The 24,681-nt window shown below is 35.1% G+C and overlaps 1 protein-coding gene across 2 annotated transcripts in view; it reads left to right on the top strand.

Moving 5' to 3' along the window:
* ASZ1 (ankyrin repeat, SAM and basic leucine zipper domain containing 1) overlaps window positions 1-24,681 on the top strand; it is a 75,754-nt gene that overhangs the window by 36,565 nt on the left and 14,508 nt on the right. For both annotated transcript variants that reach the window (XM_061414024.1, XM_061414025.1), the window contains 3 exons: window positions 21,115-21,226; window positions 21,744-21,878; window positions 23,201-23,325. In XM_061414024.1, the coding sequence (XP_061270008.1) occupies window positions 21,115-21,226; window positions 21,744-21,878; window positions 23,201-23,325 (372 nt within the window). The remainder of the gene's footprint in view (window positions 1-21,114; window positions 21,227-21,743; window positions 21,879-23,200; window positions 23,326-24,681) is intronic.

Consider the following 24,681-nt stretch of genomic DNA (forward strand, 5'->3'; position numbering starts at 1 on the left):
CGTGTATTACCTTCTCAATTTCAGTAATCCCATTTTCCGTCCAAAATTTCTGCTTTCCTCTATTTTTTCCCTGAAATTCGGGTTTCTAATTAAATTTTTCACTTGTCTTCTATTTCTGAAGCTTATCAATCACACTAATTTTTAAAAGTGTGTTTCTCATAATTTCTGTGGGTCTGTTTTTATCATTTCTTTGTTTTGGTCACTTGGTTGTCTGTTAATATGCCTAATTATTTTTGATTGAATAATGTATGAACATTTGTATAGGTCTGTCTACTTCTAGAAAATACTTAGTTTTTTTCCTGATTGGCAGTTAATCCCTGATTAGATCAGGGTTCTACATTAGTTCATGCCTGGGTATTGGGTTTAGTCTATTTCCCCATACTCCTTCAGTGGTCTTATCTCAAATTTAGGGGTTTACTTGAGTACCCTCTCCCTTTGAAGGTCATGAATGCCGTATTTTGTCACCTCAACTTTATGAGTGCTGTGGCTCAGACGGTAAAGTGTCTGCCTGCAGTGTGGGAGACCTGGGTTCAATCCCTGGGTCAAGAAGATCCTCTGGAGAAGGAAATGGCAACCTACTCCAGTACTCTTGCCTGGAAAATCCCATGGACAGAGGAGCCTGGTAGGCTACAGTCCATGGGGTCGCAAAGGGTCAGATATGACTGAGTGACTTCTCTAAAAGCCCTTCTCAGCTTTTCACCTTTTAGCAGCTCATTTGTGGTCTGCCTTTCACCCTCCCTACACGTATTTTGTGTAGTTTAAGAATCTCAAAATGCCTTGAAGATAAAAGCCCAGCAAAAGATCCCTTCTCTGCAGGGCCACTTTTCTGCTGTTCCCTTTATTCCAGACTGTCTCTAGCTAAAATAAGGCCTACTTATGCCACCCAGGAACTGGCAAATGTCACAAGGGAAAACCTGTCAGAGAATGTAGGACTCCATTCAGTAAATGCTTCTTTTCTCTCCAGGATCCTGACTTTTCATATTTTAGCTGCCTCGATCTACTACAGTGCCTTCAGACATATTTTGTATTTTGTCAGCTTTTATAGCCTTGGTTACTGGAATCATTAATGTCATAAAACCGGAAATGAATGTTCAATTCAGAGACTTTTATGATTTTCAAAATCTCCTTTATCATAGTTATTTCATTAATCTCCCAGCCAAAAGCTGGGACTAAAAATAGTAGATAACACTGATCTTTACAGTAAAAATGTGACAGGAAGATAAACTAGCTGTTTTTTCCTTGGTACAGAGAAGTAATAAAGATACCACTAAGAAGGTATTTTTTTCCTGCTGTCAGACTTGAGCATTTGGTTCTGCTTTTCTTTGGATGCCCTCTAGTGGAGGTTTTATTGAAAAGAAATAACTAGAAAGATGTATAAAAGGCTCTATCATCCACTAAAAAAATTCTGCATAATTTTTATTCTTTTTAACCAACTCTTGATTACTAACAGTTCTGAGGACATTTGGTAGTTGAATTAAAAAACAAACAGTATCACTAGTAAATTCAACTAGGTTTTGTTAAGCAATATGTGCTAAGTACTAGGAGATACAAGATAAAAGACCCAGTCCCTAATTCTACTGTATTTGATAATATAATAGAAGATATTATAATACTGTAGCGATTTACAACATTGTAAGATTAGAGATGTTTAAGAGTGTTTCTGGGAATAGAAATTAGAATTTAACTGAGATGTAGAAGACAAGTAAAAGCTCTCTGAAGATTTATCTTTTGAACTGAGATTTGAAGAATGAGTGGGATTTGGCCGGCTGAAGATGGCAGAATGGAGTATTCACTGTAGAGGACAGTGCATGTACAGACAGAAGGATGCGAGAGCATAATTCATTTGGGCAATTTTAAGTTATATAAGCAGATGATATAAGAGTAGAAAATGAATCAGAATTGAGCAGTGGCTAGATAGAACCTGTAACCTGTGTGATCCATGCTGAAATACATGAATTTCATCCTGAAAGCTATTGAACAACTTTAAGACTGAACATATTAGTATTTTATAAAGGTTATTCTGTCAGCAGCTGAGATGAATTGGGGCCAGGAGGTCCAGCTAAAAGATTTGCTCTTACCAAAGAATTAAAATTAGCAAGTAATTTTTCCTAAATTTGAAGCTTAGTTCCAGTATACCTCCAGATAGTTTTCAAATTTTATTTAAAATTCTGGTCATAAAAGATTCCTATTACATTTTTTAGACAATGTTTAACTTAGGTGAAAAGTCTTCTGTTTTCCCTATAATGTAGTTGGTTGTTATATATTCTTACAGAACTTGTTCCATGTGTTAGCATTTTTCTTTTGTTTTCCTTTGTTATTAACTGGGATTTTATCCTATATACTATATTTCAACTGACTTATTTAAACAGTGTTTCATGGACACTATACCTGCCAGTATGTATAGATATAGTTCTCTTTATAATGACTGCATTATATTTTACTATGTAGATGTGATATCCTTACTTAACCTAATATTTTACTGAAGAACATTTGGGTTATTTTCAGGTTTTTAATATTATAAAAATGCTACAGTGAACAGCTCTGTCAGGTTGGGTAGGTTTTCTATAGAATATATTCCTAAAATGGAATTTCTGACTAAAAGATATATGTATATTTAGAATTGTGATAGACACTGCCAAATTGTCTTCTGACAAATGGAATCATGTTATACTGCCTCCCACAATATTTGAAAGAACCCACATAATGATATCGCTGGATATTTTGATATTCTAAATTTTCCAGTATGATTTGTAAGTAATACTTCATTTTCTTTTCAATAATAATTGATTAGTCTTCCACATTTTTGTTAGTGATTTATAGATATTTCTTTTTCTATTAATTGTGTCTGACCTTTTTTGACCATTTTTCTATTTGATGGCCCACATGTGTCTTATTGATTTATAAGACCTTTTTGTATATTGAATCTTTTAGTTTATTACATGTGTTGAAGGTGCTATTTCTAGTTTGTTTTTTATTTATTTATGTTTTTTTTTTAATTTTATGCTGTGATTTTTATCTGTCTTTTGAGAAAAACTGTCATAAAGCTAACTTCCAAAATATGTCCTGGACTCAGAGTTTAACAGGTCATTTCTTAAACTTCCAAGGAATATATTACACTAATACAACTTGAATAATTCCAGAGTATAAAAAGAGAGAGAAGCCTTTCAGTTTTTTAATAAAACAAACATAATTCTAATTTTTAAATCCAGTAAAAAAAATTATCCACTCCAACAGACTTTATAAAGCAATCTCATTTATGATTATAAATACAAAAATTCCTTAATGAAGTATCAGCAAGGTGAATGTTATCTGCACAATGAATAAATAATATATAACGATCAAGTGGGATTCATGTCAGAATTTCTATTTCATAGGAAAATGTCTCAATATCAGGGAAATAAATTCTATAAATATGTCAAGAGCTTTTTAAAAAGGAGGAATTCATTATAATAGATGCCAGAATGGTGTTTTTATAAAACTTAAATTCTGATTCTGATTTTTGTAACCTTAGTAAAATTTGATTAGATGAATAGTTCTTCAGGGATGCTTATTATAAGCTTTCTGTCTTACAGTGTTTGGGGAACTACAAGGTAATTTAGCCATGTAAGAGAAGAAAACAAGAGATACAAATAATAGTAGAAATAGCTAATAATGACAGAGCATTTATTTTATGCCTAGTACCACTCTGATTATTGAACATTATTATTTCATTACCACAGATTATGATAATATCACAAATAGGTACCACAAATATAGAAACTATTTTTTATACTGTGTAAAGTTGTAGAAACTGAGACAGTGACAGTTTAAGATACTTGCCTAAGGTTATATGGCCAATAAATACTGAAAACTAGATTTTAACTTTGGCAGATTGACTTTACTTTTAGATATACTATACTCTAAACTAGGATTTTTGCAATCCTTTAAAGTGTGATTGGAACAGAGCCATGCTCATTCCTTTATGTATTGTCTGTGACCACTTTTGCTCTCAGTAGCAGTTGAGTGGTTTTGACACAGCCCTATATGCCCCATTAAGCCTAAAATAATTTACTCTCATACCCTTTACAGGAAAAAATTGCCAGCTACTGTTCTAAGCCATTGAACTATCTTACCTTTGATCAGACTATGAAGGTTTTTTTTTATTAGGAAAGAGGAGACACATTTATAGTTTAGATTATATGAATATATACTTGGTAAACCCAAGCATGAACTCAGAAACTATTAGAAATAGTAATAATAAAGTCAGATAGTTTTCTTTTACCTAATATGTAAAATTCAGTCAGCTTCCAATTTGCAAATAGAGCCAGCTTTAGAAGAATTGGAGAATAGATCAAAGTCTCAAAAGCAAAAAAAAAAAACAACCCATAAATATCTGAAGGTAAATGTAAAAAAATGTGAAGGGTCCAAATGAAGAGAAGTTTAAAACTATACTGACTAAAACAAAAAGAGATTGAATAAACAGCCATGCCATTTCCTTGGCTGGGTGATTCAGCATTAAAAAAGACATTTTTTAAATCTAAATTAGTTTGTAAAATTAAATATCTTATTCAGAGTGCCAGGGGAATTGTTTTAACTTGATGAAATGATTCTAAAAATGCTGAAAGAAAAACATGACCAATAAAAGACCAGGAATTTTCTGAAAACTAATTTTATGACTTCAAGATGTTAAACTGAACATATGTTAAAGTTTTGCCCTTCCACAGCAAACTTTAGACATCCGTAAAGTTTTAATAAACTTCTGTTTGAAACAAGAAAGGGAGTTATCTCTGGAATGGAAAAGGAGTCACTCCCTAAAGAAAGAAACAAATGGGAACCCTCTCTGTTAATCCCTAAGAACTGCATTACTGATAGTTCAGGCCAGGGTTGTTGGCTTGAGATTTCCATGCTGAAGGGGTCTTTTTAGGCCAAAAGATGGGTGTGCTCAGTTGCTCAGTCATGTTTGACCCTATGGACTATAGCCTGCCAGGTTCCTCTGTCCATGGAATTTTCCAGGCACATATACTAGAGTGGGTTGCCATTTCCTACTCCAGGGAATCTTGCTGACCCAGGGATTAACCTGCATCCCTTGCATCTGCTGCATTGGTGTCTCTTGCATCTCCTGCATTGGCACGCAGATTCTTTACCACTGTGCCACCCAGAAGTCCAAGAAGATCGTAACCACAAAGTATCAAAACCTAGAGAATATAAGCATTGCAAAACAAGGGCAACAAATCTAACAAAGGATTAATTTAGATTAGATACAGTGGAAAAAACAAAAGAATCTAAAAAGGACTATATTCTTCTGAGGAATAAAAGAGGGATTTTCTTCCACAAAATAACAAACAGGAATTATGAAACAAATAGAGTGAATTATGAAAAACAAACTTATTGAATATTAACCTAAATATGTGTGAATAGCAGATGACACTCAGCTGAAGAGCTAATGAGTAGACTGGAAGATAGATGTGAGGAAATCTCCAGCATTATACAACACAAAAAGTTACAAAGGAAAAGGTAAGAGACATGGAGAACCTCACCAGAAGTTACAACATCTGCCCTAATAAGGGAGAAGGCAATAGCACCCCACTCCAGTACTCTTGCCTGGAAAATCCCATGAATGGAGGAGCCTGGTAGGCTGCAGTCCATGGGGTCACTAAGAGTCGGACATGACTGAGCGACTTCACTTTCACTTTTCACTTTCACGCATTGGACAAGGCAATGGCAACCCACTCCAGTGTTCTTGCCTGGAGAATCCAAGGGATGGGGGAGCCTGGTGGGCTGCCGTCTATGGGGTTGCACAGAGTCAGACACGACTGAAGCGACTTAGCAGCAGCCCTAATAAGAGTCCCAGAAGGAGGAAATGGAAGCTGAACTATATTTGAAGTAGTCATGGCCAAGAACGTTCCCAAACTGAACACACAAATCCTTAGGATTGAAAGATCTACCAGGTGCAAACTAAAATTTATACACATAATGATGAAGATATATAACTTATATTTTAACTTAAAATATATAGACACATCACGGCTTCCCAGATGGTACAGTAGTAAAGAACCTGCCAAATTCAGACTTAAATTGAAGAAAGTAGGGAAAACCACTAGACCATTCAGGTATGACCTAAATCAAATCCCTTATGATTATACAGTGGAAGTGAGAAATAGATTTAAGGGCCTAGATCTGATAGATAGAGTGCCTGATGAACTATGGAATGAGGTTTGTGACACTGTACAGGAGACAGGGATCAAGACCATCCCCATGAAAAAGAAATGCAAAAAAGCAAAATGGCTGTCTGGGGAGGCCTTACAAATAGCTGTGAAAAGAAGAGAAGCGAAAAGCAAAGGAGAAAAGGAAAGATATAAACATCTGAATGCAGAGTTCCAAAGAATAGCAAGAAGAGATAAGAAAGCCTTCTTCAGTGATCAATGCAAAGAAATAGAGGAAAACAACAGAATGGGAAAGACTAGAGATCTCTTCAAGAAAATCGGAGATACCAAAGGAACATTTCGTGCAAAGATGGGCTCGATAAAGGACAGAAATGGTATGGACCTAACAGAAGCAGAAGATATTAAGAAGAGATGGCAAGAATACACAGAAGAACTATACAAAAAAGAGCTTCACGACCCAGATAATCACGATGGTGTGATCACTGACCTAGAGCCAGACATCCTGGAATATGAAGTCAAGTGGGCCTTAGAAAGCATCACTATGAACAAAGCTAGTGGAGGTGATGGAATTCCAGTTGAGCTATTCCAAATCCTGAAAGATGATGCTGTGAAAGTGTTGCACTCAATATGCCAGCACATTTGGAAAACTCAGCAGTGGCCACAGGACTGGAAAAGGTCAGTTTTCATTCCAATCCCAAAGAAAGGCAATGCCAAAGAATGCTCAAACTACTGCACAGTTGCACTCATCTCACACGCTAGTAAAGTAATGCTCAAAATTCTCCAAGCCAGGCTTCAGCAATATGTGAACCGTGAACTTCCAGATGTTCAAGCTGGTTTTAGAAAAGGCAGAGGAACCAGAGATCAAATTGCCAACATCTGCTGGATCATAGAAAAAGCAAGAGAGTTCCAGAAAAACATCTATTTCTGCTTTATTGACTATGCCAAAGCCTTTGACTGTGTGGATCACAATCAACTGTGGAAAATTCTTCAAGAGATGGGAATACCAGACCACCTGGTCTGCCTCTTGAGAAATTTGTATGCAGGTCAGGAAGCAACAGTTAGAACTGGACAAGGAACAACAGACTGGTTCCAAATAGGAAAAGGAGTTTGTCAAGGCTGTATATTGTCACCCTGTTTATTTAACTTATATGCAGAGTACATCATGAGAAATGCTGGACTGGAAGAAACACAAACTGGAATCAAGATTGCTGGGAGAAATATCAGTAACCTCAGATATGCAGGTGGCACCACCCTTATGGCAGAAAGTGAAAAGGAACTCAAAAGCCTCTTGATGAAAGTGAAAGTGGAGCGTGAAAAAGTTGGCTTAAAGCTCAACATTCAGAAAACGAAGATCATAGCATCTGGTCACCACTTCATGGGAAATAGATGGGGAAACAGTGGAAACAGTGTCAGACTTTATTTTTCTGGGCTCCAAAATCACTGCAGATGGTGACTGCAGCCATGAGACTAAAAAATGCTTATTTCTTGGAAGGAAAATTATGACCAACCTAGATAGCATGTTCAAAAGCAGAGACATTACTTTGCCAACAAAGGTTCATCTAGCCAAGGCTATGGTTTTTCCTGTGGTCATGTATGGATGTGAGAGTTGGACTGTGAAGAAAGCTGAGTGGCAAAGAATTGATGCTTTTGAACTGTGGTGTTTGAGAAGACTCTTGAGAGTCCCTTGGACTGCAAGGAGATCCAACCAGTCCATTCTGAAGGAGATCAGCCCTGGGATTTCTTTGGAAGGAATGATGCTAAAGCTGAAACTCCAGTACTTTGGCCACCTCATGCGAAGAGTTGACTCATTGGAAAAGACTCTGCTTCTGGGAGGGATTGGGGGCAAGAGGAGAAGGTGACGACAGAGGATGAGATGGCTGGATGGCATCACTGACTCGATGGACGTGAGTCTGAGTGAACTCCGGGAGTTGGTGATGGACAGGGAGGCCTGGCATGCTGCGATTCATGGGGTCGCAAAGAGTCGGACACGACTGAGCGACTGATGTGATCTGATCTGACCAAAGCAAGAAATGAAAGAGACATGGCTTTGATCCCTGGATTGGGAAGATCCCTTGGAAGAGGGCATGGCAACCCACTCCAGTATTCTTGTCTGGGAAATCCCTTGGACAAGAGTCTGGCAGGCTACAGTCCATGGGCTCACAAAGAGTCGGACACAATTGAGCACACACACAGAGACACATCGTAATAAACTTTAAAATATCAAGAATAAAGGCAAAATTCCTAAATGTTATCTATAGAAAAGACATTTCACTAAGACAATTCTTATCAAGAAATGACCATCTGACATTAGAATTCTTAGTAACAACTATATATGGGAGAAGACTGATGGTCTGAGGAATAAACTTTGAACTATAATTCTATGTTTAGCCATTCTGTTATTCAAGAGTGAAGGCAAAAATAAAGATATTTTCTTATCTACAAGAACTTAAAGTTATCATCTTAAGCAAAAGTACAAGTGACATTTTGAGTGGGATTATATTGTGTATTACAGGATATTTAGTAACCCTTTCCCTCACTCATTAAATGCCAATAGGTGATTCCAGTCATTTGATAAACTAAAATACCTCCTACATATTTCAAAGAAAAGTGCTACTAGTCAAGAATTGTGTTCAACTGACTCTTAAAAATAAATCTTGAAAGTTAATTACAAAAAGGAAAATAAACTCAGAGGTAGTGAGATATAAGATATAATGTTGAACAAAGAAATTAGTAAATATATTGGTAAATCTAAATAACTATTGACCATAAAAAAGAGAAAAAGTGTATGTGGTATACTAAATTTTCATGATAAGTTTGGAATGTGGGTGGCTGAGAAAAGAATGAAGCAAAATAAAAGTAAACTTCTCCCTTCAGATGAGACCAAAGTTATTCACTTTAGTTGTTGTTAAATGGTAAGGTGAAGGATGTTAGGGAAAAGGTGAAAAGGATTTAAAAGTAATAAGCACAGTAGTTCCCCCCTTATCTGCTGTTTTGCTTTGTGTAGTTTCACTTATCTGTAGTCAACTACAGTCTGAAAATATTAAATGGAAGATTGCAGAAATAAACAATTCATAAGTTTTAAGTTGCATGCCATTCTGTGTAATGTTACTAAATATCTTGCTGTCCCACCCAGGACATGAATCATCCTTGTCCTGCATATCCACACTGTGTATGCTACCCTCCCATTAGTATAGAAAAAAACATAGTATGTAGGGTTTGGTACTGTCCACTGTTCAGGTATCCACTGGGGGTTTTGGAGCATATCCCCTGTGGATAAGGAGGGACTGTTGTACTAGAAGAAAAGAAGGATTGTTAAAAGCTTTCAGATCAAGGGGCAGCAGTGGCGCTAGAGGGTGGATAGAACATACAGAACTAGATTCAGTCCGACAAGACTTAAAAGGAGACTTAAATGCATATATTTATCATGGAAACATGATAAATAAAAAGTGCAAAAATACAGTGTCAGAAATAAGTTTAACTATATTAATATAAAAGAAGACTAGTTGGTAAAGCTCACTGGTTATAATATTAACTCATATACGGCTAAAGTGACGTGAAGTGGAAGTCACTCAGTTGTGTCCGACTCTTTAACAAAGATAAATTGGCTGTATTGGGTTGTTGTGCTGTGTTTAGTCATGTCTGACTCTTTGCAACCCTATGGACTATAGCCCGCCAGGCTCCTCTATCCATGGAATTCTCTAGGCAAGAATACTGGAGTGGGTAGCCATTCCCTTCTCCAGGAATCTTTCCAACCCAGAGATCGAGCCAGGGTCTTCTGCATTGCAGGAAGATTCTTTACCAGCTGAGCGACCAGGGAAGCCCATGGCTAAAACCAAAAGCCAATGAAATCACAGCTAAAATACAATAATACATAAAAGTTGAAAATAAAATGATAAAGAAATATTCATTTAGAAAGTACCTATACCTGGTGGATAACAAGACCATAAAAACCCAGAAACTCTCTGGGATAATAAATTATTTATAGGAACAAAGAGGAAGTGTTCATTTTGATAAAAGCAAAAAAATTAACAAGAACAGTTTTAATATAAATGGCTTTAAAATATATGAAATGAAAATTATAGAACTAGAAAGGAAATAGAAAATCTACAATTATATTTGAGTCTTTAGTATAAATGTATTAAGACAAAGTAAAGATATAGAAGATTCAGATAACATTTAACAAGCATGTCTAATTCATATTTATCTAGAATTCTGACTCCAACATAATTTATACAGATTATTTTCAAATACACGTGGATTATTTTTATAGTAGTGTCCTAGGCCATATAGGAAGCCTTAATAAATTCCCTTTTAAAAAGTTATATAGAACACTTTCACTAATCAAAATGTAACAAACTTAGAATTTAATAACCAAAAGCCTTCTCAGTGCATAAAAGCAGGTATTTAAATTACATATTTTAATAACTTCTAGATTAAGAAGGAAGTTAAAGATAAATGATAATTGAATAACAGTTATATCACATGATATCAAAACCTGTGTGATTCACACAAAGCAATACTCAAAGGGAACTTAAGAGTTTTAAAATCATTTATTGACAAGTCAGAACTACATAAACAGCATGATATTATTTATATTAAAAAAATTCTTTTTTCCTGCACACATTTATATATGTAAAATTTGTTCTTCTTGTTTGCTGAGATCTGGAAATATACCCAACTCTTATCATTAATTATCTGTAGTATTCTAAGGGAAAAGTACATATGTGTAAGTTAAGTAATTTTTAAAAATCAATATGTCATTTAAAAAAGAGTAGTATGTAATTTGCCTTGTATTTTTAAATCACAATAATTAAAATGTGTGTTATTAGTGGAAAACTCTGAATTGCTGATCTCTAAAACAGAAAAGAAAATCTGGGATGAAATCCACAAATACATGAAATTATTAAATGATTAATGTGGCATTCAGACTAGTGGGGAGAAAGTGGATCATCATTTTGGTGCTGGGGAGTTAGACAGCTATTTGAAGGAGTAAAAAATGCTGGTTTCCCCATAGCCAATATAATCATACTCATGGTGAAAAACTAAAAGCCCTCCCGCTAAAATTTGGGACAAGACAAAGATGCCTGTTCTCACCTCTTCTATTCAACATAGTACTGGAAGTTCTAGTCACAGAAATCAGACAAGAGATAAAAGGTATCCAAATTGGAAGGGAAGAGGTAAAATTGTATTATATGCAGATGATATGATATATAGAGAAAATTATAAAGACTCCACACAAAAACTACCAGAACTGATAAATGAATTCAGCAAGGTAACAGGATACAAGATTAACATACAGAAATTGGTTGCATTCCTCTATACCAGTGATGAACTATCAGAAAGAGAATGTAAAAAAAAAAAAAAATGTATATATATATATATGTTTTAAAATCATATTTCCCAAAATAAAATACTTAGGAATAAACCTAACCAAGGAGATGAAAGACTTATATACTGAGAACTATAAAACATTAATAAAGGAAACTATAGATGATTCAAAGAAATGGAAAGATATCCCATGTTCTTGAATTGGAAGAATTAATATTGTTAAAATGGCCATACTGCCCAAAGCAGTCTACAAATTTAACATGATCCCTATCAAATTACCCATGACATTTTTCACATAATAGAATGAATAATCCTAAAATTCATATGGAATGATTACAAGCTCAGAATTACTGAAGCAATGCTGAAGAAGAACAAAAAAGCAGGAGAAGTAACCATCTCAGACTTCAGACAATACTCCAAAGCTGTAGTAATCAAGACTTTATGGCACTGACACAAAAATAGACATATGATCCGTGGGACAGAATAGAGAGCTCAGAAATAAACTCACATACCTTCGGTCAGTTAATTTTCAATAAAGGAGGCAAGACTATACAATGGGAAAAAGATAGTCTTTGGTTTTGGGAAAGTTGGACACCTGCATGTGAATCAGTGGAGTTAGAACACACCCTCACACCATGCACAAACTAAACTCAAAATGGCTTAAAGACTTAAGACATGACACCATAAAACTCCCATAAGAGATCATAGGATAACAAAGCATTCTCTGGTAAGTATAACTCATACTGATGTTTTCTTAGGTCAGTCTCCCAAGACAATGGAAATAAAAACAAAAATCAACAAATGGGACCTAGTCAATTGCACAAGCTTTTGCATAGCGAAGGAAACCATAAACAAAAATGAAAAGACAACCTACAGAGTGGAAGAAAAAATGATCTAAGACTGACAAGGGCTTAATTTCCAAAAATATACAAACAGCTCATATAACTCAACAACAACAAAACAAAAGCAAAAACACCAATGCAATTGGAAAATGAGCAGAAGACCTAAAGAGATATTTCTCCAAAGAAGTAATATAGATTACCAGTAGGTACATGAAAAGATGCTCAACAGTGCTAATTATTAGAGAAATGCAAGTCAGGATTACACTGAGCTACCACCTCACGCTGGTCAGAATGGCCATCATTAAAAAGTCTGCAAATAACAAATGCCAGAGAGGATGTGGGGAAAACTTACATTCCCTCCTACACTGTTGGTGGAAATGTAAGTTGGTACAGCCACTGTGGAAAACAGTATGGAGGTTCCTCAGAAAATTAAAAATAGAATTACCATATGAACCAACAAGTTTACTCCTTGGCATATATCCAAACAAAACTCTAGTCCAAAAAGATACATGCACCCCTGTGTTCATAGCAGCACTATTCACAGTAGCCAAAACATGGAAACAGCATAAAGGTCCATCAACAGATGAACAGATAAAGAAGATGTGGTGCATATATACAATGGAATTCTACTTAGCCATAAGAATGAAATAATGCTATTTGTAGTAATATGAGTGCAACTAGAGATTATCATATTAAGTGAAACATGTCAGAAAAACAAATACCATATGTTATCACTTCTCTGTGGAATCTGAAGTATGACACAAATGAACCTATCTGTGAAACAAACAAGAATCACAAATGTAGAGAATAGATTGGTGGTTGCCAAGCGGGTTGGGTAGGAGAAGAATAAAAAAAAAATGCAAGAGGACTGCTTTGGCTGTCCAGTGGGTAAGACCCTACACTTCCAGTGCAGGACACACTGGCTCAATACCTGGTCAAGGAACTAAGATCCCATGTGATACAGTCAAAAAAAATGCAGGGCCATGTGGTATGGCCAAAAAAATGCAGAGCTCCAATCTCATGCCAGAGTAATTTCATATGCCTCAAAATATTTAAAAATTAAAAAATACAAAGTCACACAAATGCTTAATAAAATCACTAGATGAAAATGTGGATGAATATATGTTGGACTGGCAATGGTCTTTATAAACATGACACAGGATATCTGGAAACTTGGCTACCAGAACATCATTCTCTTCCTCTTTTTTTTTTTTTTTAATACAACCACCAATCTTCACAAAATAATTTTAATACTTTGTGCCTGAGCTAGCAGCATCTTGCACTGTGACATTCCTATACATACATAATAAGCATTTTATCCAAGTACAAATGTTAAAAGCAGCGTAACTTAAGCAATTGTCTATACAAAGGTAAATAGACACTGTAGGTTATTTTTTTCTTGAATCATTTTTGCTGCATAGTAAATTGCAATTACATGTCAGTATAATGTTACTGATCTATAGAATACACTTTGCACTGTGAGGTATGGCAACTCCCTATGAGAGAGAGCTAACATGTAAACCTGAATATTTTGAGTGATTTTTTTTTTTTTTAGCTGCCATGGATGGGTAAGACAAAAAAAATCCAGCATTCAAAGACCCTAGCAACTTATTTTTCTAATAAATAAAAAAAAATATTTTAGTCATTTTCAGCTATTTCCTATCATTTTCTTATTGGAGCACTGATGAATGGACAAAAATATTGAGGTGAAGCTAAGTCTGTTATGGAATTATGGATTAAACAGTTATTTGAAAAAAAAAAAAATCCACCAGGTAACTGCTCATTTACTTTACATCAAGTTGAGATTTTGATATATGTCTCTATATATGCATCCCAACTTTATAATTCAAGATTGCAGTTAAATACTTCTAAATTCACTTAAATTACCATGGTAATAAGACAATTAGAAACCTTATATTTTCTTTAAAAGGACATGCTTAACATTTTCTGACATTACTTCTAAACTCAGATGAAGCACAAAATCCTCCCAAAACAAATATACTGTTCTGAAAGTTAAGTGGTTGAAAGTTGGTAGCAAAAGCTATCATGGTTTAACATTTCCACCAGAGTAGATACAAATAAACAAAGGTGACTGCTCTTTATACATCTGATATGAAATTAACACAGACCAATGGACTGAAATTACAAGGTAAGAATACTGCCATTCTAGTTGAATATTTTCAATATTTAAGTTTCATACTTTCAAAATGGACAATAAAGCAGTTCTCCTATGTTCTGATGTGATATCATTTTAAATTCTGTGCCCAGATTAATATTTAATGCTTATAACTGGGTGCTGAGTCACTCATATATTATTCAAATATTCTATAAAATAAATCATGATTGGTTAAATGTACTATAATTAGCTATCACAAAACATCAAAGGAAATAGAGGAATTATAGAAACGGAACCAAATAAAAAGAATAGGAAGAGCTACCAGAAGAACCAGTTGAACACTGGATGGAAGAATATACTCAAAACAAACTTGCAGTGTTCTTATATGAAAAGTTAAACTTTTTGTCCATATTAATTTGTCCTCAAGAAAATAAAGTCCCTTTTTCTAGTGTCTGTGAGAGTCTTTACAGTGCTGGGCAGGCACTTTAGTGACAAAAATTACAGTGATTAAAAGTGGAAAATTACCAAATATAATTCAATAACCAAACCTGTATCCTTGGCCAGACTATTAGAGAAGATATGTATATTTTAAGAAATTAATTTAGAAAATCTTAACTGTCTCATTTTTAAAATCTAAATGGACTATTATGAAGATTCTTTTAAGCAGTTTTTGTGGAAGGAGCATCATAGATTATTAGTTTGCAAAAGAGATCTTTGCTGACCTACCCAATAGTAATCTATATACAGGGAAGCTGTGTTATCTGGCACTTTACCAACTGGAATTTCTGAACACTCAATGCAAATCTTGACTATACTAGACCACCACACCCAATGATATAACACACCAATCATACAACAGAATACAAGACCTCAAGGGACTGACAATATTCTGTTTTTAGGGTGGTAAAATAGGGGAAGGGAAGAGGAATCAGAAGAAAACCACCTGGGTCAACAGAATTAATGCTTAATTAACAAAGCAGTTTTGATTCACTTCCACTCTCCTGTTATGCTGGATAAAAAAACTTACTATATTATTTCACCTTAGGGAGGAAAGCAAAGTAGGTAAGTTGGTATAATAGGTTACTTTATGGGGTACCTCTTAGTACCAAAGGAAGGTATGGAAATCACTCTCATCAGTAAAGCACCTCAAGAGAGGACTGAGAAAAATGAAATACAAAGGAGTTTCATTCGTGCTACCCTAAATCATCAGCTATAAAAAGTTAAAACACTCCTCTCCTCCCCAACATCATACTTAAAGTAGTAAAAATGTTTTTTTAAGAACAATTTTTATATGTATAAATAAAAACATGGAGAACCTAGGATCCATAAAGTGACTTTGCTAATGCAAATTATGGGGGAAATTTGGATTAACTCAATGTAAAGAAAGAACTGATTACAACACTAATTTGTATACACTGAAGTCTTCCACAATCACTTTTCTACAAAAAATGCATCCTCAAAGAAAAGTTACTGTCTGAGCCAGAACAATCTCTTCCTCTTTGTTCTGAACTCCAAACTGTGCCTTTCCCAAGCTTTGGGCTGATAAGACCGTAAGGGAGCTGGGTCTGATAAGGACTCAGCCTTGTGTTCCTATCCCTGCAAAACATACAGTGGCATCAGACTTCTTATGAGCACAGCTGAAAACTAGAAAAGAATGAAATCACATTTTCACTTAGATCAAGGTATGCAGCCTAAAGATCTTATTCTCAACCAAGCTGTGCCTCTCGGGGTAGAAAAAAAGATTGTCGAAGATATGCAGGAACTCGGAAAATACATTACCTAAGCATCCTACCTGAGAAAAATGCCTGAAAAAAGACTAGCCAAACCAAAAAGAACCAGAGACCTCATGAAGGTGGAGGATAAAGAGAAAGCATTGAAGAGGGATGAATTTTGGTAAATGTGTATTAGACTGGGAATGTGAATTGTGAGTGCTAAATAAGGATTCTGGAAATGGCAAGACAAAATGCAAGCCAATTTCTAATAATTAGATTATGCCAACAGATTGTAAGAGCTATAGTTTGCAGTGAGTTGGGGGATACCCAGGAGAAGAAAGGGAACGAAGAGTATTCAGGAGGCTTTATTCTGTTTGAATACAAGTAGGGAGAATGTGTCCTGGTGGAGGAGGAAACTATAATCTCATTAGGAGAAACAAGTCTCATCTTGCTTACCTATAAGAGAGTGTTTTACTAGGGTAATGTTTAACGGCATTTTAAAAAAAGGAAAAGCAGAATCAGATTTTCAAGGGGAGAAATGTAGTGAATGGTGGTTTTGTTGCACCAACAAAACAGAAGAATATTGTCGGATATATCAGTCATTATGCTAAATGAGGATGGACTGAATTTTTCAACTGAATATTGGCTTAAAAACAAAAGATGGCTAAATGCTATTACAAGAAAATTAGAAGAAAATGGGTATGAAATATCCCATTACAGGTGGAGGTAAACCCATGGAAATCAGGATTATCAATACCAGATATTACTAATATTATATACAATAAACAATAAATTTTATACTATAGTAAAAAAAAAGATCAATGAAAATATAACAAACACAGACCTGTGCACACTATACTACATGACTGCTAAATCCATAAATTGAAACCTATTAAAATTCAAGAAGTAGATCAAAATACATATGTAAATTGAGTAAGGATATAGATGAGCTGACTAACACAGTAGACATGAGATGATGTAATAGATAAGAAGAAAACTCTGCCTGTATTAAATGTACACATGACACACAACAGAGAAGCAGACCTTTATACTAGCTACCGAATGGTCTGCAGGGTGGTGGATATAGAGACAAGTCAGGACCATCATGGGTTTCCCTTGTGGCTCAGCTGGTAAAGAATCCACCTGCAATGCGGGAGACCTGAGTTCAATCCCTGGGTTGGGAAGATCCCCTGGAGAAGGGAAAGGCTACCCACTCCAGTATTCTGGCCTGGAGATGTCAATGGACTGTATAGTCCATGGGGTCACAACCAGTCAGACACAACTGAATAACTTTCACTTTCACACTTCCAGGATCGTTACCCTCAAAGAACTGATATTCTGGTTGAGAAAACAGAAGAATTGAACAAATACTGACATGAAAGGTGACCTGATTTAAATAAGCACAGAGTGCTATAAGAACATAGAGGAGAGTAGGGTTGCTATCTAAGATGAGGCAGATCATCAAAAAATTGGGGTGCATGCTGGCTTCTAAGATTAACCCCAGAGGTAGATTATGAATACATTTGTTGAAAAGCAAAAGGACATTTCGACCAGTAGTGCTCTGGAAATAGGCAGAGGAGAAAGACGAATTCATGCCTGCAGAACAACTGAAGTATTTTACTGGGATGGAATAGGATGACAGGTACTGAAAGGTAGAGAGGTAGACAGGGGACTTATGAAGATCCTCATAGGTGTAACCCTGAAAACTTCAAACTGAATTTATTTGATGAGGTTTACAAATGTAGAGGAAAGATTGGAAGGAAGCCAGTTGTTATTCTTTTGCATGCAGTAATCCATGTAAGAAGTGATGAGGACTTGAAGACAAGGAAGGAGGCGAGTGTAAAGTACAGGTACAAATGATGGGAAGGAGGTAAAACTGGCAGGAAAGTTGGGTTAGCTCCGAGGACCTGAGGAGTCATAGATAAATTCATTCAGGCTTCTGGGTTGGGTCATGCTTGACCTGTGATGCTGTTCATGGAGATAGGTAATAACAGAGAGTACTTTGTGTTGGAGGGAAGATGGAGACTTCAGATTTAGGTATATGTTGGTTTTGAGTTTTGTTGGGAAATGACAGATATGATCTGGAGCACAAGAGCAAAGCCTGGGCTAGAGATACAGATTCAGCAGCCACCAGTGCATTAACAATAGTCATGAGAGTAGGTGAGACCATACAGGTATGTTGTTTAGGTAGTGAAAAGGGAAGAATATTGAGGACAGCAGCCTCTTGAAATACCTACCTTTAAATGCTAGAAAAATAAAAGGAGTCCAAGTAACTGCTGACTTTTGCCAAAGCAGTTATGTATTGGAAGGAGCGGGAAGTAAAGAATTCTTTATATTAAATCTCAGGAAATAAATAAGATGGAAATTAATATTGAAAGTAAAGTTATCAGTAGCACAAATAGTTATGTCATTTGATCAAACCAGTTAAAAGTTTTATAACTTCCCTGAGGAGTTTATAATAAGACCATTTATAAGTTCATAAGAGTTTGTAAGATTGAAGACTTAACTTAGATTTCATTAATCTATGACAGGCAGGAAACAATAGATGTTAGAAGTTTCTGTAGATATAAAACCACTGTAAGAATTGTTCTGTCCCCTCTCAAAATTGTCATGCAACAATATTGATAGTATCAGTAACTCTAATAACTTTCAGAAGCTAAGTAACACACTGAAATATTGAATATTGAAGCTGACGCTCCAATACTTTGGCCACATGATGGGAAGAGCTAACTCACTGCAAAAGACCCTCATGCTGGGGAAAATTGAGGGCAAGAGGAGAAGGGGGCAACAGAGGATGAGATGGTTGGATGGCATCACTGACTGAATGGACATGAGTTTGAGCAAACTCAGGGGGATAGTGATGGACAGAAAAGCCTGGGGTGCTGCAATTTGTGGGGTCGTAAAGGGTTGGACACGACTTAGCAACTGAACAACAAATACACTTTCTAGATAATCTAGACTCCATTATAGGAGTTTGCTATCCCATTCAGTAAATTCAACTTAGAAATTAGAAATCAATGAAGCTTTATTATAACACGTATTCCGTAATGATCTGAAGCATCTTAGTCTGCAAACTATACTAGTCTAGTAGTTTTATTATGTAGGATGACATAAGCATTTATAAAAGCCATTTTATGTCTCTCTGAATTTACAGACTGAAAATTATACCCCTTCTGTTTTCTAAGATTCTATTACAAGAAAAATTGATATTTAAAAGAACCTCAATTTTCAAAATAATTTCAGTACAGATTCAGAAAATTCCAATAATAAGTTTCAAGCAGATAGGACACTCAGACTTTCATGTTACCTTCCCTGGAAAAGATGAAGGAGTGTGAAGTATGAAGGTCAAGGGAAAGGTAGAAGGAACAGCATTTGCACAGTCTCTGAAAGGGGAAGAACTTGGCATCTTCAAAAAGAGTACGTGGCCAGAACAGAAGCATGGAGAGCAGTTATGAGGCTACTGCAAAAATACAAATCAGAGAAATAAAAGTGATAGCATGGACTGCCTACAGTGGCTAACAAGTTGATGAGACATGGTTAGATTCAAAATATGATAGTAAAATAGGGAACAGGACCTTCTGATGATGTGTATATGGAGTGCTGGAGAAAAGTCATGAATGATGCTTAGTTTTAGGCTGAGTTATTTGGTTAATGGAAGCTCTGGGAAATAGGGAACCTTGGAAGGAGCAGATTTGAGCTGTTGTCAGGAAGGTGGGAAGAGAAGCATCAAGCGGTCTGATTTAGACTTAGGAAAGAATTTGAATAACCAGTTTACTCAAACAAGCTCATTCTACTGTATATATTCTCCCTATTTGCTTAAGCTATCCAGAAAGTCACACTTCACTTTGTCAAGATTGTCTACTAACGCCCCTATGTAGGAGAAATTCAAGGTAGAGGAGGCAGTGCTTGACAAACTACCTTAGCATGTAATTCTAATAAAAAGTTGAAATTGTAACATACTAGGAAATAGAAGGAACAGATAAATGCGTGAAACTTTCCGTGTAAAGACATTGGTGTGAAGTGACCAGACTCAGGATATACCTTATGTCAACAAATCTTACAGAGAAATATTATTTATATGTAGTATATGTAATATGAGTAATCAAGACAGACTTCCTTAATGAGATCAAAACTGAGAATTGTAAAATTATTTAATTTGTGAAGGTCTTTGTATATAGATCAGATATTTGTGATGACTCAGGAAGATTGAGCCCAGAATCCTAGATCTCCTTTAAAACAGACTGTGCTACTAAGTTCAACCCAAGTAGAACTAATAGAACCTTTCTGGTGTCCTTTGTAATTAGGTTCAGAAGCTGAATGACTTCTAGGAGTCGAGGGGTTGAATCTCTAATTTGAGGAGATGATTCACTAGAGGGAAACCACTGTGTTCTCCCAGAACATAGTCTCAGAGTCTGGCAAAACTGTTGGACTGACGTCTTTCTTTATTAAAGTAAGCCTCAGGGTAAAAGTCTCTCAGTCCTAAAGTAGAATTATTAACACATTAAGAAGTAAGAGATTTAAACTTATATTTTTACTAAATAAAATAAAGTTTTTAAAGTGTAATAAGCATTTAAAATGAGCAATTTTGAGAACACAGGGTCGGCGGGGGGGCTTGTTTGTGTCGTTCATCACTATTTTCCAGCATAAGCATAGTGAGGTACTCTGATATTTTTATATGTGAATAGGTAAATTAATGAAGCCTCATATTAAAAAGTATGGGCTCATTTAGTGATTTTTAAAGACATTTCTTCACTAGAGGGTGCTGTGTAAGCATGCAATACTTTTAAGAGTGTAATCTCCTTCATATTTTATTTATTTGCTGGTAAATTGGATTTTTAGATTTTTTTCCCCCTGCTTTGTGAAAAGCTTTCCCATTTCTTTGCTCTAAGAACAGCACTGATGTTCTGTCCAGCCTTTGAAGAACTGTTAAGGGCAGCGCTGACACAGTTGTCTCTTTTCTTCCTCCTCCTCAGAAGACTTATGACACCAATCATGTACGCTGCACGTGACGGCCACCCTCAGGTTGTTGCTCTCCTTGTTGCTCATGGAGCAGAAGTGAATACCCAGGACGAGAACGGCTATACTGTGAGAACCTTTTTATCTCTAGGACATTGATATCTTACTATCAGTAGTTGGCAGAAAGGTTTTAAGAAGTAAAAATTACAGAAGGGCTGGGATGTAATTGCTGTTCAGTAAAGAAAAGCAACAGTTTCAATGAGAAAAAAGAAATTATCTGCCTTTGTTGGCACCCTTGACAAAATGTAACACACAGCAGAGCCTGGATTCTGTTAGACTACAAATAGAATTCCTTTTTATAGAAAACAGTTCTCTGATTGGCAGATAAATCGTTTTACTCTGTAACTTCACTTGACTGAATAAGACATTATTTGGTTTTACAAAATCAGTGAACACTGGCAGTCTGCTTTGCGATTACAACATTGGAAATATGTTTACATTATATTGTGAAATGATAAGATTGCATCATTCCATTAATTAACCATGTTCACTTTTTTATTGTGCCATAAATACTGTTGAGACATTTTCTTCTCTGTGTCATATATACTCCCTCTCTTTAAACAATCTTTTTTTCCCCCACTTACAGGCTTTAACATGGGCAGCACGTCAGGGTCATAAAAATGTAGTTTTGAAGTTGCTTGAACTTGGAGCTAATAAAATGATACAAACCAAAGATGGAAAGACACCAAGTGAAATTGCAAAAAGAAATAAACATCTAGAGGTATCCTGTTATTTAGCTAATTTTTCTTAGTTTACATTATTGTTTGTAAAACTTTGGTATGATTTTGTTAGAACTCACTAATAATAATTTATCTATTATTAAATGTTTCAGTATGTAATTTTTTCTCAGCTAGGTAATGAAAACTTCAGTTTACTACAGTATTTATCTTTTTACTAAATAAGAGGCATTTATAATGTGGTAATTTAAAAGCTATATAAAGGGATAATAAAGTCTTATCTGGCCCTAGAAATAAAATTGTTAACAGACTAAACATTTCCAACTGATTTTCAAAAATTAATTAATTTTCAAAAATTAGTGTATTGACGTGGCTAGTAAAAATTCAAAATTTGCATATGTAAACTATTGTTTTTAATTTTAATTAACACATATTAGACAATTTAAAAATTAAATCCTTTGAACTACATTTACTCCTATACATTTGACAAGGTATATAGTAAAGTAATAACATGTGGGTATATGATTTACTGTCATTCAGATAATAAAGTCAATAGTAAATATTTGCCATACATTAAATAATTTTATTGATATAAACTTTTGGTCTAAATATGAAAGCTTTCAGCCAAAGGTCTGTAATTTCTAAGCAAGGATCAAATATAGTACAACTCTAAATCTAAGTTATATAGTTCAAGATCTTCTAAAACTGAGTTTCTGATTTTAGAAGCTTATGACATTCCAAAGTTTCCACCATACAGTAATCAGACCATGTCATTTTTATTGCATGTAAAATAACTTCCTCTATTTTAAAGCAGCCTATAAACATGCCTATCATTTTATAATCATATCTACATTTCCAATATTATTCTGGTGTAAGTGCTAATCACTGAAGCCCTGTGAGACTTTAAAAAGAAATTTACAGTTTTTCTCCTAAGCTTTCAAAATTTGAAAACTTTTCATTAATATACTGCATTACTAAATTTAGGGTAGATGATACTGAATTTGACATAGTAAGAAATCTATGAATATCAAAGATTATTTTGAGTCATAAATTGTTTCCTGAAGTGAGATTTGATTTTGTATCTTGACTGATTATGTGACTTAACCTTAACTTACTAAAAAGTTAGAACTAAGAAGTTTTCAAAAACTAAGGAATTTCACATCTCTTTAAGGTGTACAGTTGAGGTTTATGTACCTTAGTCATGCTTCTTACTTTCTCTCTGTTTAATAATGTATTTAAAATACTACCTGAGTACTTAGTCTTTCTGACTTAACTTACCAAAATGGAATTTTTAGTTTTGTTTTATATTTTGTTGAAAATATTATTAATTACTATCTTGCTTTAATTGTTACTATAACTTTTTCAGATCTTCAATTTTCTTTCCTTGACTTTAAATCCTTTGGAAGGAAAGCTTCACCAGCTAACTAAAGAAGAGTCTATTTGTAAACTACTGAGAACAGATTCTGATAAAGAAAAAGATCACATATTTAGGTAACAGCATGTTTTTGTTCAGTACCTATAAATGAGTAAAAATTGTGTGTTTTTATTATAGTAAAGTGATGATATTTGAAATGTACAATATTTTAAACTTTTACAAGTATTTTAAAATACTGCTTAGAAATGTATGAATTTTAAGTGTTTGGTTCTCCAGAATTTTAGAAAAGTTTTATATATATATGTATTAACAGTAAAGAGAATTATTTTTTACTTTAAATAAAATATCAACAATACAGTTTATTTCTAAAAGGTTCTAAGGTTATAGTTTTGTTAGTGTTCAAACTAGATTGCACTTTGCTTTCTAATTCTTTACAGCAAATTTCTGATTTTATAAGCTAAAAATAAAAATACTTTTCCCCCCTCCCCGAACACAGTTGTTCAATACATGGCACAACATTATTCTCTACTTACCTACATTTAAAAATTATTAGTGAATTTTTACTTCCTGAAATTAAAGAGATTTTCATGTCCAGAGCTCTTATAAAGAATAGTTTCCCCGTGAACATCCCTAACAGGGGTTGGGGATCCTGACCATCCCCCTTGGAAAGTCTGTATTCACGGTTCCTCCACATCTGCATTTCCACATCCATGAATTCACATCCATGACTGTATGCTACTGTAGTATTTACTATTGAAAAAGATCCATGTATAAGTGGACCTGCACAGTCCAAACCATGTTGTTTCAGGGTTCATTGTATAAATACTGGCAAATATTTTCCTTCTTAGGGAAGATGAGTTTCATTTTACTATCACCATTTTCTGTTTACTTAAATCTTCATTCAAGAAACATTTCTTATTCCTTTGTATAATATAGATCAAATTTGCAAATATAGGCATATTTCAGAGATATGGGTGTACAGTTCCAGACTACCACAATAAAGCAAATATCATAATAAAGTGAATTACACAGATTTACAAGTCATATTTACACTGTACTGTAGCCCAGGTGGCACTAGTGGTAAAGAATCCACCTCCCAATTCAGATCTAAGAGATATGGGTTCAGTCCCTGGGTTGGGAAGATGCCCTGGAGGAAGGGAGGGCATGGCATGGCAGCCCACTCTAGTATTCTTGCCTGGAGAATTCCATGGACGGGAAGCCTGGCAGGCTGCAGTCCATAGGGTTGCAAAGAGTTGGACACGACTGAAGCGACTTAGCACACATGCACATAGTCTATTAAAGTGTGCAGTAGCACTCTGTCTACAAAAACAATGTGAAAAAAGTGAAAGTGTTAGTCGCTCAGTGGTGTCTGACTCTTTGTGACCCTGTGGACCGTAGCCTGCTAGGCTCCTTGGTCCATGGAATTCTCCAGATAGAAATACTGGAGTGGGTAGCCATTCCCTGACCCAGGG

The sequence above is a fragment of the Bos javanicus genome, chromosome 4 (genome assembly GCF_032452875.1).
Source record: "Bos javanicus breed banteng chromosome 4, ARS-OSU_banteng_1.0, whole genome shotgun sequence".
NCBI classification, from domain to species: domain Eukaryota; kingdom Metazoa; phylum Chordata; class Mammalia; order Artiodactyla; family Bovidae; genus Bos; species Bos javanicus.